Source organism: Sceloporus undulatus, chromosome 4, assembly GCF_019175285.1.
Source record: "Sceloporus undulatus isolate JIND9_A2432 ecotype Alabama chromosome 4, SceUnd_v1.1, whole genome shotgun sequence".
In the NCBI taxonomy this organism is placed as follows: Eukaryota; Metazoa; Chordata; class Lepidosauria; order Squamata; family Phrynosomatidae; genus Sceloporus; species Sceloporus undulatus.
In genome coordinates this window covers 208,035,718-208,052,743 of record NC_056525.1, presented here as the reverse complement: position 1 = coordinate 208,052,743, position 17,026 = coordinate 208,035,718, and the positions used below count along the sequence as shown (strand labels likewise).

Below are 17,026 nucleotides of genomic sequence, written 5' to 3'. Positions count from 1 at the left end.
CATTGATAGCTGGACACCTTGTTCTGGCTTCAACAGCAGCACCCACAACAACAGGAAAGGAGCTGCTCACACTGCTGGGGAAGAGAGTAAAGTAAAGGCTGAATTCAGAGGGAATTCAGGGTCAGAATATTCTGGGAGCAGCCAGAGTATCTGACAGGTGTAGATGAGCCCCCAGAGACTAGTCCAATACTCAAACCACTACACACACTGGTGTGTGTAATATTCAAAACCAAAGACAGTGCAACTAAACTTTAAAAGGTACAGAAGACAACACGGTGGTAGCCTGATTAACTGGCCCACAGTGGAATCCTTCTAAAAAAAATTATTAGAACAGGAACATCCTCACTAAATAGTTCATTTGTAGCTCAAATTATATTCAAAGTGATTTTGGCTTTCTGTAAAGCAACTGAATTGGAAAAATAGAAAATGGCACTTATATTAGCTGGGGCATTCTAGAATCTATACAAGAAATCTTTTCTGATCTCGGAACAAATGCAGACATAAGGAACTGGGTATCTCAATACCACACTCTCAAATTGGTACAGAGTCAAGCACTGGTTCCTTGCCATCTGAAGTCTTCCATTTTTTAAATAGAAAAACATGTGTATTATGCAAAAGTAAAAAATGTCTGAAATACAAAAAATGAGTCCAGCATATTAAGATTTTGTCACAAACCAGATCAGAATCTCTCGCAAAAATCTGAGCTATGAGCCACTGGCTTTACAAATTTTATCCCAAAGATGTCAATATCTTCCAATAGCTTGCTAGAAAAAGTAGTACAGAAGTAACCAATCAGACCCAATGCACTCAACCGGTTGATTAAATTTTTTGTTCTATAATATTCTATTTCTAACTCTTACATTATCTTATATACTGTAGCAAACTTACAACTGGCATACAACATCCTTTTTTCCTGGAGCTGTTATGGAAATGACACTGAATGGAAAGGCAATCTAAAAATTTATTACAATAAAGAAATCATTTGATAAAATCAACTCTAAGATTCTCATTTCTCACACGAAGAAGATCAGAGTTTAATCCCGTGAATATCCCGGAAAAATCGTTGTAATTATGCATAACAATTTCACATGAGTCACACAAAATCCACCATTAAAGTGGTCACAAGAAGCATTAATGTGCATCTTTTACTTTCAGGATTTCAGCAACAAGGCATTTCCAGTACACTTATCTGGGCAAATGTGATAATCTTCAACACAATTACTTGCCATTCTGCTTCATTTGCAGGATGCTTTAAATGCACTTTAGTATGTTAATGCTGAAAGCATCCCCAGTGTGATAAAATTATGGCCATTCTTTGGGATATATTAAACTACCCCATAATTGTTTTCACTCATGTTTTTGTTACGTACTTTGTTTGGGTGAAATGCAGGATACAAATCAAAACCAGTCTACATTTATGGATCCTCAAAAAGAAGAAAAGCAGTAAAACAGGAAGAAGTTATTTTTCAGGAAGGTCACAGGGGTAGAATGGGATATATGGAGATGCTCCTGCATCAACTGAACCCAATCTTGTGTAAAACAAATACAACTTTAAACACCCTGAATCAATGGAAAAATAGTTATATAAAGGAATCTGTATATATAAGGAGAATTAGTTACAGGATTCTATTTCTGAACTAAATGGAAGCATAAGGCAATAATGCAGGTTACTCATTTTGAGCACATCTCATAGGAGCAGCATTCTCAGTCCTAGTGATTCAGTATTCAAGAACGAAGAGTCAAAGATCAGAGGCCACAGAAAACAAAGAACACCAGCCTACTCTCCTTGTGTGAACTGAAAAATATACCACAGATTGGAGTATCAGACAACAAACTCTATAAATACTAAGATTACTAAAATTGTTAAATAGTACAACTTTAACAGCACTAAATCATTTCTTGTAGTCCCAAGGGACCTTTTTCCTATTCAGCAAAAGTACTCTGAATTTTTATACTGACATGTAGAAGTAACAGATGTGGGAGCATTTCTACAAATTTACAGTTTAAGCTAGGACTAAGTCAAAGATGACATAATTATCTGATAATCTAGACCAGTGGTTCCCCCAAGCTTTGGTCTTCTAGGTGTTTTGGATTTCACTCCACCCAATAGACCAGCCAGCTTGGCCAAACAGTCAGGAATTCGGGGAGCGAAGTCCAAAATATCTGGAAGACAAAGTTTGGGAACCACTGATCTAGACAAAGAGAGCCAGCTAGTGTAGGGGTTTGAGCAGTGGTCTACAACTCTAGTGAACAAGGTTCGATTCCCCATTCAGCCATGGAACCCATTGGGTGGCCTTGGGCGAATCACACATTGGTAGCCCTAGAAAATCCCATAATAGGTGTTACCTTAGGTTTATCGTAAATGGGAATTGACCTGAAGGCATACAACAATAAAATCTAGACAAGAATCAGCATGGGGTAATTACCCCAAGCTTATGTTATTTACAATTTAAACAAATTGAATCCTGGGAGATAAACAAAATAAAAACTTATGGAGGAATATGGTTTTTAGAAACCCAATTTTAATGTAATGCTAGTTGTCTTATTAAAATTCTTTGGTAAAGACACTCGTCTACAAGATCCAAAGGAGAACTTATAGCAAGCACCCTTTCCTGAGAAGACACTTCGTCTATATTTAGACTTTTGCACAGAAATGGAACTACCACTATCTAGCTTCAGCATTTGATTCAGTCAAACAGTTGTATTAAAATATAGGAGGAGAGCTGTCTGTGTATATAGAACAGTCTATAATACTATTAACATTAATCACGCCTGCATCATCTCAGTTTGCTTTAGAGGGGGGTAAAGAGGCAGTGTGCACACTCTAAATAGGTAGATATATACATGACATTTCAAAGCTATTTTTAGCTCAGCCTAAATGTTTCCATAGAACAGCAGGGCTGGAGATCAGGGGCCCCACAATCCTCTACATGACTTCCCCTCTTTTTTACCATCTACCTAACGAAATGTAGCATGATGTAGCACCATTACTAACCATGGTCACCAATAACTAGGATTGCCCTCTTAATCAGTGCTTGAAGCACTTGCAGTTCTTGTTTATGCATGATTCTGGGTGACATTACCCATGATCTATGACAGATAAAGGTACGTAAATCAAAAACAAGAAATAAGGTGGTGGATTTCACCTGAAATAGCAAGGCCTACAAAATATTATCTGCCACTCATGGTAATCTCAGTTAGATTGCATAGCTGTTAATTGGTTGTTGGATCAAATATTGTAATATTGCATTTACAGTGAGCCTACCATATTGGCAGGGCCATTCCAGATCAGAGCTTCCACAGACTGTCGTACCATATATTAATCAATGGCAGTGCATGCACGCAGCGCGCTGAAATAGGTGTGTGCATGTCACCACCCACTGACTAATTTGGGCTTGACCTTGCACATTTCTCCATCAATGGGGGGCCTGGAACCAAATCCCCCAAGTTGAAAAAGGAATAAAGTGTGCAATTGCATTTTTATGAAACCTACCTTGTGAGGGTTTCTCTCCTAATAGCTTTAAAATATTAAGTACTCTGTGTCACTGCTGGTTTTTGTGAGTGGCTTCATTTTCAATGGCTTTTCAACTCCTGATATCAGCTTCCACTTAAAGGTCTGTTGACAGCTATAGTTGTAAGCAATAAGTTTAAGGACCACCAAAGGAGCTCATGAGTCAGGTACAGAATATTCAGTGCCATCTGCATGTATTTACTGTACTTAACCAGCCCGAGGAGGGTGGATGCTGTCACTTTCTTTCAGCAGAAACAGTAAAGCAAGCCAGCCCAAACATGTTCTGGATCATTACAGGTTCCATGCCATTCACTCAAAAACAGCTTCAGAATCTAATTGGGTTATAGGATAACACTAATTTCACCATCTAAAGAGAACAATAGGTTTTCTCCCCCTTGGTGCAAGTCAATAGTAGGTTGTATTATTTATTTATTTATTATTATTTTATTTTATCCTACCTTTCTCCAAAGTGGGACTCAAGGTGGCAAAAACATATAAAAACACATTAAACAAACAATTAAAATTGAATTTTTTTAAAAATTACAAATATAAAAATTAAAACTTACAAAGTTAAAAATAATAACTAAAACCACACTTTCACCCCCCCCCAATAAAACCAAACCTGCAAGATCTTAAAAGGCCTGTTTAATAAAAGAATCTCACTGTGGCCTGTTACAGACTGCCAAATAAAGCTGCTTCATGCTTCGGGTCTCTTTGGAGGTATGCTATTTAAATGATGCATGGGTCCTAAGAGTCCGGAGGTCGCGCCAAAGTCACACTCCATTCCTAAGCACTGGAGGGCAGCTTTGGTGCAGCTTCTGGATTCTTGAGATGCATGCAACATTTAAACAGCATACCTCCAAAGAGACCCGAAGCAGCTTTATTTTGGCAGTCTGTAACAGGCCTGTGTAAGATCTGGAGTAGCATGATTAGAGATAATGTTACAATCATACAGGTTGCTAAAGATCTTCTGCTCATATTATATTATGCAATCCAGGAGCAGTCTCCCTACCTTCTTAGCTTGCAATAGGAAAATTAGCTAGGCAAGTTCACACAGGACTGTATTCTAGAAGTAACTTTAACTGAATGCAGTGGAACCAATTTTTCAATCAACAAGCCCAAGTTTCGTGTCTAAATGAACAAAGTATATCAGAGCTTAGAAATACTGCTATTTTGAGCCATAGCTCCCAGATGCATCCAATCAAAATTGCCTCTGGCCCACTGAGCATGCAGGCTGAAAGATTCTAGAACCTCTAGTCCAAAAGATTTAAAAAATTCTAAAGTGTGGCAATAAAACCCAGTGAGATCCAACTATATCACAGGAAGATGGCTGTCAGTGTTTCAGTTTACTGGGTCAGTAAATCTCATTTGCAATGTAGGAACCAAAAGAGGTTAAGCTGGTAATACTCTCAACTCGGTACCCTCTACATGTGTTGGGCCACTGCAAAAGGTGGCAGTTTAGGAAAATTTCCCACCATACTGGCATTAAAAATGGTGCTAACATGGATCACCTTTACTAGAATTGCTATATGCAGGAAGTCAATCAATAATATCAACATCATGCTTGATTTTGCTGGTACTGCAAGTGTTATCATGTGGGTAAGCAGGAACCTTGTTTGGAACCGTTGTGGGAGGAGGGAGGTAATGCTCTTTTTTCTTTTTTGTTGTGGTGATGATTCAAATAAAAGAGTATGTGACAGCTGTTCCCTCCCCATACTTTAAACAGCTTTGCAATTTCTGCTATAATCAGGAAAAGGCAATCTCAGTAAGTGGACAGTATTCTAGTAGACCAACTTGCTGGAAGGCCAGTTTTCAGTGAAAACAGCAACTGTATGTACTGAATGTTGGGGAAAGGGTGTTGATAAGCTGGAGTGTGTCCAGAAAAGGGTGACCAAAATGGTGAAGGGTCTGGAAACCATGCCTTATGAGGAGAGACTAAGGGAGCTGGATATGTTTAGCCTGGAGAAGAGATGGTTAAGAGGTGATATGATAGCCTTCTTTAAGTATTCAAAGGATATCATACTGAAGATGGGGCAAGCTTGTTTTCTGCCGCTCCTGAGAACAAGACACAGAACAATGGATTCTGACAGTAAGAGCTGTTGGACAGTAGAACACACTTCCTGAAAGTGTGGCGGAGACTCCTTGTGGTGTCTTCCAACTCTATGATTTTATGAATGAGGGCTGTGATGGCAAAGTTATGTAGAGGTTCCTACTAATGGTGCATTTGTTGTTATTAGAGGTTTGGTTGTTTATACTATATTGTAATTATTATTTGCGTTTGTTAGGTTTTCATGTGAAAATAAAAAAACCCCATCAGCTTAGAAGTGCTTTATTTCTACATGAAAAAGACAAAACATTTCCTACCACACAACAAATCGGAAAATGAGTGTTGTCCTAAACATGTTTCCTTGATTGCTCAAGGCACATGGTGTCAAAATACGTTCAAAAAACAAAAACTAGGATGACCTATTTCCCAACACAAGATAATGGTTACATTAAAATGTTAAAAGTTATAAAGGTTACTGTTATGTGAAGAGCACAAATTGTTTTTCCCTTTAACCGAAGGATTCAAAACAGTACTCTTCAAGAAGACCTAGATACCGTAACTAGATTTATACACTTGCCAACTATAATTAGGATTGTTTCCAACTGGAATTATTTGCACAGAATAATGCTGACTTCCAACAATTCATCCTCTACTTGTATATCCCAACTTCCACAGTAGATGATGGGATCTATGGAGACATGATCTTGGAGCTATGGAGACAGGAGAAAGCTCTCCCTACTCTGCTGGCAGATACCTTTAGTAAATGCACCCATAAATGGAAGTAATACTCAGATACTGTCCCTTATCTCTAATACAGTTACTGCATTTAAGTCCCATGCTGGTGAAAAAGAATAAATGGGACAAGTTAAGTTGGGATTTAAAATGAGAATTCAACATGATCCAACTTTTTCCCAAACTGAATCCTTAACTTTGAAGAATCATAGGGATCAGAATTTTAGAGAGCTGATAGCGTAGGGATCCATGAGTCTTAATAAAAGGCATGCATGAGTCTTAATAAAAGGCATGGAACAAAAGTCAGTAACATTCATATTAATTACATCAATTCCAGATGGTTATGGTTCAGATTAGGACTTTTGATACTTATATTGTTCATCTACATTTGGATAACAAACCAAATGTACACTTGTAACTTTGGGCTAAGAAACAAAGAACAGACACGGAAGAAAATAATTCCTTTGTAAACACAAAAAGAACACTAAGAGTTCATTTAAGTACAGAAGTTGCAGACAATACTTGACTGCAACACAAGGTCTGGATTTGTTTAATGTTGTTCTGACAGTAGTATTGGGCTGGTGGAGTTCTAACAAAACAACAAAGTGACAGTTTCAGAGCAGTGTTTCAAAGGATGGGGAGCAAAAGACACACAATAATGTAAGAAATATATCAAAAGGATTTCTAGAACATGACTAATGTTATAGTCGTAAATACACTAAATTTAAAAGTAAACTCTATTGAACTCAATGAGGTTTTTCATTGAACATTCACAGGACACGCTGTTAACTTTTCATTGAAGTTTCAGGATTTTAAGATGATTCTTTAGAACACAGTGTCACAAATAATTGTTGACTTAGACGCCAGATACAAGAACAGCTGGAGAGTCTAGCATCCTCCCATATTTTAATGGTAATGTTGTCATAAGTGACAAAATTTCCAAGAACTCTAAATTTTATAGTTAGGCCTCAACCATGTATTTACAAACTTTATTATCTTTTCTGTTTTTCCAAGTCTAAACTGCAAAAATCCTAAGTACATTTTATTTGTAAAACAATCAAGACAAGATCCTTTCTGTATTATACAACTAATGCACAATGAAGCCATCTCTTCCTTCAGATCATACTTTTAAATCATTCAACACTATGTGACATGGATCTAAAGGATATGCTTGGCATAAGGGTCATCAACCACTATCCACTCTGGTATCTCAAGATAGGCTAAGCAAATACCTAAAACTCTCAACAGCATGCAGCTTCAATACTATGGAGACTGAAACTGTCGTTGTGCACACTTTGTAATAGGCTTTTAACCCAATTTTATTAACAGCTACTACCAGAGAAAATGCCAGCCTTGGTAGAGCAATGGTCTTAATCAGAGTAAGTCAGCTTCGTATTTCAAAGTATGTGTTTTCTTCCCATCAGTTTCCACTAGGTAGTGACAGTGGCATTACTAGGGGGTGCAGACCACACCGGGTGACACTTCCAAGAGTGTCCTTTCCCTCCCTTCCCAGATCAAACGGCAGGACCCTAAATGGGCCTGCCAGAGGTTGCACCCCCCACTCAGTAGCGGTGGCTGCTGGAGGGGTCCACCTTTGGTGGGAGGTCAGGGCAGCTCCCCTTTCCCACACCGGGTAACACCAGTTCCAGGGACACCACTGGGTAGTGAAACTAGACTATAAAACATGTTTCTAAAAAGGTCTATTTTTCCTCTCGCTATACACGAAATATACTGGCGCTTGTAAAGAACCAGCAGTATGAAGTCATTCACTCAAAGAACTGAACTCTCATTTTCAAGGCTATCTACTGTACACTGATAATACAGTGCGTGAGAAAATGACAAAGTTCCATGAACATAATGTCTCCATACTAGTGACTTTGGTCCAGAGAATGTTACTCACACTGAAATCAACAGCATGGAGATTGGTTGTGATTAACAGATTCAACTGTGGTCATCACTTAAAGACCGATATTATTCTTTGGATCACATTCATTAAATGAGAATAAAAATAATGAAAGGGTACAAGATAGCAAAGAGAGAAACCAAGAAAGAACAAGCTCAATTCTATAGGAGGACGTTATTCCAGATCTTTTAGAGTGGTAGGCCAAGATCATGCATCAACAGACTTAGCTACAGTGACGGAACTTCATCACCACAGCTACTTCTGCCAAAGCCATTCTCCATGCTGAACCTCTTATGCCAGATAGCACCCCAACTGAAGAGTTTCTGAATGTGGCACTGGGAAATGATAACTGTAGCATTGTCTTGGTTGCAGCACACTTTGAAATGGACAGCGGGATCACCCACAACTGCTTGTTTCAACACACCATACAACTAAGAGAGCACTCCAGTTGTTATTCCCTAGCACCTTAGACTGCAGTGCCTTGGATAACTTTCAGCTGGGGTGTTGTCTGGCTTAAGAAGTATTTTTAGGGAAAGAGAGGAAGACCACACACTAGATGTATAGACTCAATTAGAGAGGTGATGGGTATGAATTTACAGGACCTAAGCAGAGCAGTGGAGGACAGGGGGGCTTGGAGGTGTTTCATCCTCAGGGTTGCCACAAGTTGGCGTCGACTTGAAGGCAGTTAACAACAACAAAAGTTCAGTTATTAGCCATCACAAATGTGAGTCCCATAGGGTAAGAAATTGTTAAATCCAATTCATGATGTTGCAAACACTGAACAGGATGCCAATTGGAATTTCATTCAGACAGGGAGACAGGCCAGAATTGGCAAGAGATAACACAAACTTGTACAGACTGAGTCTTGTAGTTTCTATTATCACTCGGTACTGCATCCAAAAGAATTGGGTTTATACCCATTAAAGATCGTGCAAAAATAAAAACCAATTGGTCTTAAAAGTGCTGCTACATTCCCTTTCTTCCCTTCCCCTCCCTTCCTCATTTTTATGCTGAAAGGGGCTTAGATGGCTACCTCTTTCAAAACTACTTCATAGATTCTAGTCCATCTCATCAGAAGCACAAACATTTATAATTTGTTAGAAAAAGTTTATAATTTTGGCAAAATATTTTTTTCACCCTCTGGAAATAAGGATATTTACCCAGAAGTGTGCATGGCAGTTAACCATCATGGTCCTCTCAATCAGCTCATCAGGACATTCAAGAAGATGGTGGCCAGAAACTACTCCTGCGTTGTTGACCAGGACGGAGACTTCGCCAACTTCCTTGCAAACTTTTTCAGCAGTTGTGTATACATTCTCTCTTTTGCTTACATCGCAAGTATAGGTGTGAACTTGCAAGTTGCAATGAGGTAGCACTTCCTCTTCACTGTGGCCAGCTGCATATATGAATCCAGACAAGCAAACCAGAAAGAGAAAGAGTGTGTGAGAAAAAAGTTTAATTAGAGATATTATTTTTTAAAGAAACCGATTGCTAAGTCTACCCACTCTGACAAGTGTTTTATTATCCCCTCGCCCCAACTGTGAGGGAAACAGACAAAAATTTATTACATACCAAAACAATGAGGCATCAACTCCCCCTAGCTTATATCTAGTGATAATCACTTAGGTCTCTTTCACACTACACAGTTATGGCACTTGGATATTACTCTAACTGCCATGGCTGCATCCTATAAAATTCTGGGATTTGTGGGTGGTGATACACTAGAATTCTATGGCAAAGAATTCTAAATATCCCAGGAAACTACTAACCCCAGGATTCCAAAGGATGGACTAATGTGCTATCAAAATGCTATAACTGCACAGTGTGAAATTCAAAATAATAGGACCATGGAGTAGAGCAGTGTAGACAACTTTGGCAGTCTGGGAGGCCAATTTTCTGGGCTGGCAACCCTCCAGGGACTGCACAGACTTCCCAAACCCACACTGCACAAAAGAAACTGAAGTAGCTGGAAGTCCACTTCTGGTTTTGACAAATGGGCTCATTTTATTTTATTTTATTTTGTACTGAACTGTAAGGAACAGTCCTGCAAATTATTAAAAAGGTGAATCACCACTCTTGGAACCTTCCTCTAGTCAGTGGCAATTCATCTTTTTGGCCAGAGAAAACAGACATCCAGAGGAGTCTGAGATTCTTGGGGGCTGCGAACCAGCCATGGCAGTCATGTATGACTCAGAAACCACATATTTTGCCCACCCTGGAGCAGACCAACAATAGTCCAAAATGCAACAATACAATCTGTAAATCATTGCAGCTGGAATATTATAATCAATGGAAATACCCATGAGATTATGTATATTTACTCAGAGATAATCATTTCTCTCTGAACAGCACTGCAACTACTTAATTTTGACTGGTTTGAAAGGTGTACACACATTAAAGTATAATGTTAAAAACTGGTGTACCCATGCTTGACTAAAACTGCAATCTTATACCCACTTACCCAGGAATAAGTGCCATTGAATTCAACGCAACTTCCTTCCAAAGGGGTTTGCATAGATCATTAGTACTAAAATAGTTCTAATAAATCAGGCAAACCATCTTTTCGGCCAGAAATACCTGCAGAACTCCTGCAAGCTTCAGCCCAGATATGTGAACAACAGGCACTTAGAAATATTCTCATTTCATTACCTACAGGGAAGAATTCAGAGACACAGCCGTTTTAGCATGGAACGTCAGTATGCAAAGGGATCTTGCAGCACCTTTGAGATTAACTGTGCAAAAGAAGTTGTAGCATCAGCTTTCACAGACTTGGTATAGACCAAGTCTAGCAACGCTGATGCTAAAACCTCTTTCACACAGTTACTCTCAAAGGTGATACAAGATCCCTTTGCATATCCACAGGAAAATTCTTCTCTCTCTTTCTCTCTGTTCTTCTATATGAAGGCTGGCAGAAGATCGATTAGGATCTACTGGTAATTGACTTGGTAATTTGCAGGAGATTCCAAATCGCAGTTGTTTGCTTGTTCTAAAGGGACACAGTCCCATCCATTCAGTGCCCCACTGATAAATGCTTAATGGTATTTCTTAATGGCAACATTTCTCGAGTCCAGCTGGTGGGTGTCAGTGCACCATTGTGCTAGACAATGAAACATTTCCAGAGGTTCTTTGCCATATTAATTTTACTGGAAGAAATTACTCCACATTTCATCCTCTGCTCTGAATATATCACAATCAAATACGCAGAGAAGGCGTGATGCTAGTAAACATTTGGTCAAGTCTTCTCCGCCACACGTTGCTCACCGCAACCTGACTTACTTTGATTTCCCCGGCTGGTGTGCTAGTCTTGTTCCTACTAGACTCTAGACACAATTTAACAATGTTCAGCCCAACCAAAACATTTGAAATAGCTTTCTTTCTTTTATTTATTTATTTCAAGGCTTTATATCCTGCCTTATTCTCTCAATGGGACTCAAGGTGAGTCACAATAGTTTAAAGACAGAGCTTAAACACTGATTACATACACACACACACACACACACACACGTTGATTTCAGTCTTGCATGGCATTTTTTGTATCTGAGATGGCAGTAGCCATTTACTCTAGTATGTAAATTTCAGCCTTCATGAAGGATAACCACATCCCTTCTAAATTTATTGGGCAAAGAGAATGGAAGGGGGGGAATTCTCCAAGGGCCACGATGTGGAAGATAGCCTTTCCATTTGTATCACTTTCCAGGGCAGGACTTGGTAATTTGCAGGAGATTGTTCTAAAGGGAAACTAAAGTCCCTTCAGATAAAACAGTTAAAAAGTCAGCAACCCTTGAACCAGAAAACAAGCCATTCTGTGGGACTTCTAGTTTTGCTGAAAAGGCAGGTTATAGTTAAAGGTAATGATGATGATGATGATAATAATAATAATAATAATAATAATAATAATAATAATGTGGCCCCTTGGTTTCCTCTGGGGTTTCATTCCACGATCCATGGATGCTAAAGTCCATGGATGTTCAAGTCCCATTAAATGCAATGGCATAGTAAAATGGTGTCCCTTATATAAAATGGCAAAATCAAGGTTTGCTGTTTGGAATGTATACTTCTTTAAAAATATGCGTTCAAGCCACGGATGCTTGAATCGCGGATACGTTGGGACAAGCGTAATACCAAACAGAAGTTACTGCTCCTTAATTCCAGCACCTTCTGTAGAAGCTTCTCCTGCAAAACACCTAGTCAAGGACTTAGCCAGCGCAGTGCCTTTTATTATTATTATTATTATTTGTTTGTTTGTTTATTTATTTATTTTTGCTTTCACACAAACCAACTTCCCTTCCCCTGAAAAGAGGACTGATTCTGAAGGTGAATAAAAGTGAGAAGTTGGCCGAGGCGCAGCAGCAAAGCTCTGTTCATAAACCACAAGGAGGCAATTTCCTTGCTTCTAGTATTGCTTCCTCTGAGAATATTCTTAGTTATTTTCCAACCCCGAAACGCTTGGGCTTTAATTTCTGTCTATCTCTACACTTTGCTTTTTCCCTCCAAGGGAGTTTATCACACTGGGGCTAATTTCGGTGCAAAAGAGAGAGTAAAGTGCATCTAAAAGCATCCTGCAAATAAAGTGAAAGTGGAGAGTAAATGCGCAGATGATCATCACCGGCAATTGCGCAAATAAAGCGATTTTGGAAATGCACTGTCGCTGAAATCCGGAAAGTAAAAAGACACACTTTAATGCTTCTTTGTGACCGCTTTAATGGCGGGTTTTGTGCGACGCTGTGTGAAATAGTTTCCTGTAACTACGCGATTTTTCTGGGATATTCATGGGATAAACACCTTCGTGTGATAAACTCCTAGGAGAGGATGGTGGCCTTGTCTTCCTTACTACTGCCTTCATTACTCCAAAAGCCTTGTTCCTCTTCTCAAAGAGAAAGAGAGAGAGAGAGGTCCTTGCACTCCTCTTTACTCAAGGTGACCAGATGTCCTCACCACAGAGGAGGACAAGGCATCACAAAATGTAGGACACTGTAGGAAAGAAATGGAGGACATGACCAAACAAAAGCTACAAACACAGACAGAAATGTAAATGCATGCTTCTAAGTCCTGTTCAGTATGGAGTTCCTCCTGGACAGCAGGTTGAAATGTAGGACATGTGCTGGAAAAGGTATGGAACTGCCCTGTCCCAACAGCAATGGAGGACAAGGCATTGCAAAATGGAAGACATTTTGGAATTCCTCCTGGACAAGAGGAGGCTGATGTAGGACGCATCTGGGAAAAGGAGGATGTCTGGCCGCCCTGTCCTAACTGTAAAGGAAGAAAAGGTACTGGGAAATGTAGGACATTGCAAGGAAAATGGAGGACATGCCCAAATAAATGTATTTATATTTATGGTTTATATAGAAATGTAAATGCGTGCTTCTGCGTCCTGCTCAGTATGGAGGGCGTTTTGGAATTCCTCCTGGACAGAAGGATGAAACGGAGGACGTGTCCTGGAAAAGGAGGACACCTGGTCACCTTGTGCTAAATGCAGAGAGAGACAAGACACTGTGGAATGTAGGACATTCGAGAGAGAAAAGTAGGACACGACCACTTAAAGCATGGAAGCCCTCCTGGACCGAAGTCCTGCTGGGCATGGAGGAGGAGGCGGCTGCCCTGGCTCACCTGCCTGCTGGGCCTGGAGGGCGGCCTGCTGCCGGTCCTGCTGGGCGGCCTCCTGGTAGATGCTGCGGACCATAGCGGCGGTCTCCTCGTTGCCGGCGGCGTTGATGTCCCAGAGCACCAGGCGGGCGCGGCGGCGGGCGAACTCCAGGGCGAAGAGGCGGCCCAGGCCACTCCCGGCGCCGGTGATCAGGCACAGCTGCCCCGCCACGCTCTTCTCCTTCGGCCGCAGCAGCCACTTGGCCGCCGCCGCCACGAACGCCCAGAGCACCCGCAGCGCCACCACGAAGAGCTCCAGCACGATGTTCATGGCGCCCCGGGACAGACTCCCACCAGCACTACTACTACTACTACTACTAGGAGCACTCCTCCTCCTCCTCCTCCTCCTCCTCCTCTCTCTCGGACTCAGCGCAGGGGACGCAGGGGCATAGTCCCACCCAGGGAGCGAGGGAGATAGCTACCCAAGGGCCCACCTGGAGGCCCACCTAAACACCTTACCTTCCTCACTGCCCACCTGGAGGCCCGCCTAGATACTCAAGTGGATACCCCAGAAGATACCCGATCTGCCTCACTACCCCCCTAGATGCCTAAATAGATACCCAAGTATATGCTCACCTAGGTTCCTTATCCTCCTCACTCCCCACCTAAATACTCGACCTTCCTTACTTACCCACCTAGATACTAGGTGCCCACCTAAGTACCTTACCTTCCTTACTACCCTCTTCGCTGCCCAGCTAGATACTCTTGCCTTCCTCACTCAGCCACCTAAACACGCCCCTAGATACTTTCCCTTCCTTGCTGCCCACCCAGAGAGCCCTCTCCCAACGCCTCACAGCCCCCTCTCTGCCACCTGCCTGCCCCCCTCCCTTGGCTCTCCCGGGGCGACTGCCGCCTGGGGCCGCTAACCTTGCCTCGGTGCCTCCTGGGCTGCCCACCCTTGGAGCCCCTCCACTGGGCTGGGACTTGGGAAGGTGGCCTCTGGGGCTCTCTCTCGGGAAAGGAGAGAAGGAAAGACGGGAGGGAGGGAAAGAAGGAAGGAGGGCAACTCTGAGAGAGCCCCCCTGAGTTGAGCCAAGTTCAGAGAGAGAGAGAGAGAGAAGGGGTCCCTCCTGAGCCTCCTTCCTTCCTTCCTTTCCCTAGTCCTTCCCTTCCCTTCTCTACCTGTCCGCCCACCTCCAGCCTCCAGCGCTGAGGAGAGTGAGCATTTTCCCTGCCGCTCAGGGGGCTTTATAGTCTCCCCGCCGGAGCCTGGCAGACCAAGCCCACCCCCCAAAGGGCCAGCCCCGCCCCCTCGCCTTCCTCCTCCTCCTCCTCCTCCAGCCCCAGACACGCTTCCGCCCAGCAGCAGCAGCACCGCCTTCCTCTCCTTCCCATTCCTCCTCCTCCTCCTCCTCCTCCTCCTGAGTGGACTTCGGGGCTGGAAAATGCTTCCTTCGTCCGCACTGCAGAAATAACCCGCTTTGACTGCCCTGGGCCCAGCATCCGGAGCACTGCTCAGCTCCCAGGAAGAAGCACTCATTGGGCTTCGCATTCTTCTGCAGCACCAGGACAGAGCAAGGAGCCATTGAGTTGAACAGTACAATAAAATAATTCTGGCCTACGAAACTTGGGAGACACTTAAGACTTACACTTAAAGGTCCAAAAACACACTGCAGAAATAATCCACTTTGGGACCGCTTTCGCTGCCCTGGCTCAATCCTAGGGGAATTCTAGGGTTTCGTGAGACACTGAGCCTTCTCTGTCGGAAGAGAGCTCTTGGGGCCCACAATGAGCTACATTTCCCAGGATTCCCTAGCACTGAGCCAGGGCAGTCAAAAGCGGTCTCAAAGTGGATCGTTTTTGCAGTGTGTTTGGGAAAAGCTGATCCGGCAATTAAGAAATAAAGAAGGGACTCCATGGCTTGAGGTGGCAGATCCAGGTTCCACACTGAAATGTATATTCCTTAGGAAGGAAGGGCGCTGCAAGAGAGGAGAGGAACAAGGTTCCCGCCCTAAAATGATAATACTATTTGGAGCCTTTAAGCCGTATAGCCAGCCTGATGCAAGTGGTTTGAGCTGAGGTTCTGGAGTACAGGGTTCGGATCCCCATTTCAGCCACGGTGGAAAAAGCAAGGAGTCACACTCTCTCGGCCTTAGAGGGGAAAGCAATGGCAAACCTCTGAAGAAACTAGCCAAGAAAACCCCATCATAGGGCCTGAACAGACAGGCCAAAATAAAGCTGCTTTGGGTCACTTTGGAGGTATGCTGTTTAAATGATGCATGTCTCCTAAGTGGTCAGAAGCCACGCCAAAGCTATACTCCAGTCCTAAGGACTGCAGCATAGTTTCTGGCCTCTTAAGATCTGTGTCATTTAAACAGCATACCTCCAAAGTGACCCAAAGCAGCTTTATTTTGGCCTGTCTGTATGGGCCCATAGGTTTGCCTTAGGGTCACCATTAGTGGCAAAGGTCTCAAAGGCAGCACAACAAAGCAGCCTTTAGAAGGCACAGCTGCTATGTAAGATTTTGTGTTGTTGTGTGCCTTCAAGCCCTTTCCGATTTATGGCGACCCTAATGCAGGGGTTTTCTTGGCCTTGCCATGGCCTTCCTCTGAGGCTGAGAGAGTGTGACTTCTTGCCCAAGGTCACTCAGTGGGTTTTCATGTCAGAGCTGAAAATGGAACCCTGGTCTCCAGAGTCATCATAGTGCCAACCCTGCAAAAATAATCCACTTTGAGACCACTTCAACTGCCCTGGCTCAATGCTAGGGAATCCTGGGAACTGGGAATTCTGTGTCAGGGAGTTCTGGTGCCACAATAAACTGCAATTCCCAGGATTCCAGAGCAGGGCAGTTCAAACTGGATTATTTCTGCAGTTTGAGTTGGGTCATAGTGCAACACTCAAACCAGGCTGGCTCCTAACCTGGTCTGAGACTGCTTTCACTGCCTTTGCTCAAACCTCGGGGCTAGGGAATCCTGGGATTTGTAGTTGGTTGTGGCACCAGAGCTACTAGGACATAAAAGAAGGCTCAGTGCCTCACACAACAAAGCGGATTTTCCCCCCAGTGCAGTTTGGCCCAGAGACAGGGAGTAGTATGGCAATTAGGTCCAAAACAGCAATAATCCAGTTTGAGACCGCTTTAATTCCCACCCCATCTCAGCGCTAGGGAATCCTGGGAACTGTAGTTTATTGTGGCACCAGAGCTCTCTGACAGGGAAAGCGAAATGTCTCACAAAACTACAGTCCCCAGAAT

At 42.5% G+C, this 17,026-nt stretch overlaps 1 protein-coding gene across 1 annotated transcript in view; it reads right to left on the bottom strand.

Annotated features, from left to right (window-relative positions):
- The window catches only part of RDH10 (retinol dehydrogenase 10), a 62,930-nt gene extending 47,897 nt beyond the window's left edge, over positions 1-15,033 (bottom strand). The window contains exons 1-2 of the mRNA XM_042461238.1: positions 13,801-15,033; positions 9,354-9,589 (exon numbers count right to left, since the gene is read on the bottom strand). Of these exons, the coding sequence (XP_042317172.1) occupies positions 9,354-9,589; positions 13,801-14,107 (543 nt within the window). The 5' untranslated portion in view covers positions 14,108-15,033. The remainder of the gene's footprint in view (positions 1-9,353; positions 9,590-13,800) is intronic.
- Between the last annotated feature and the right edge of the window lie 1,993 nt (positions 15,034-17,026).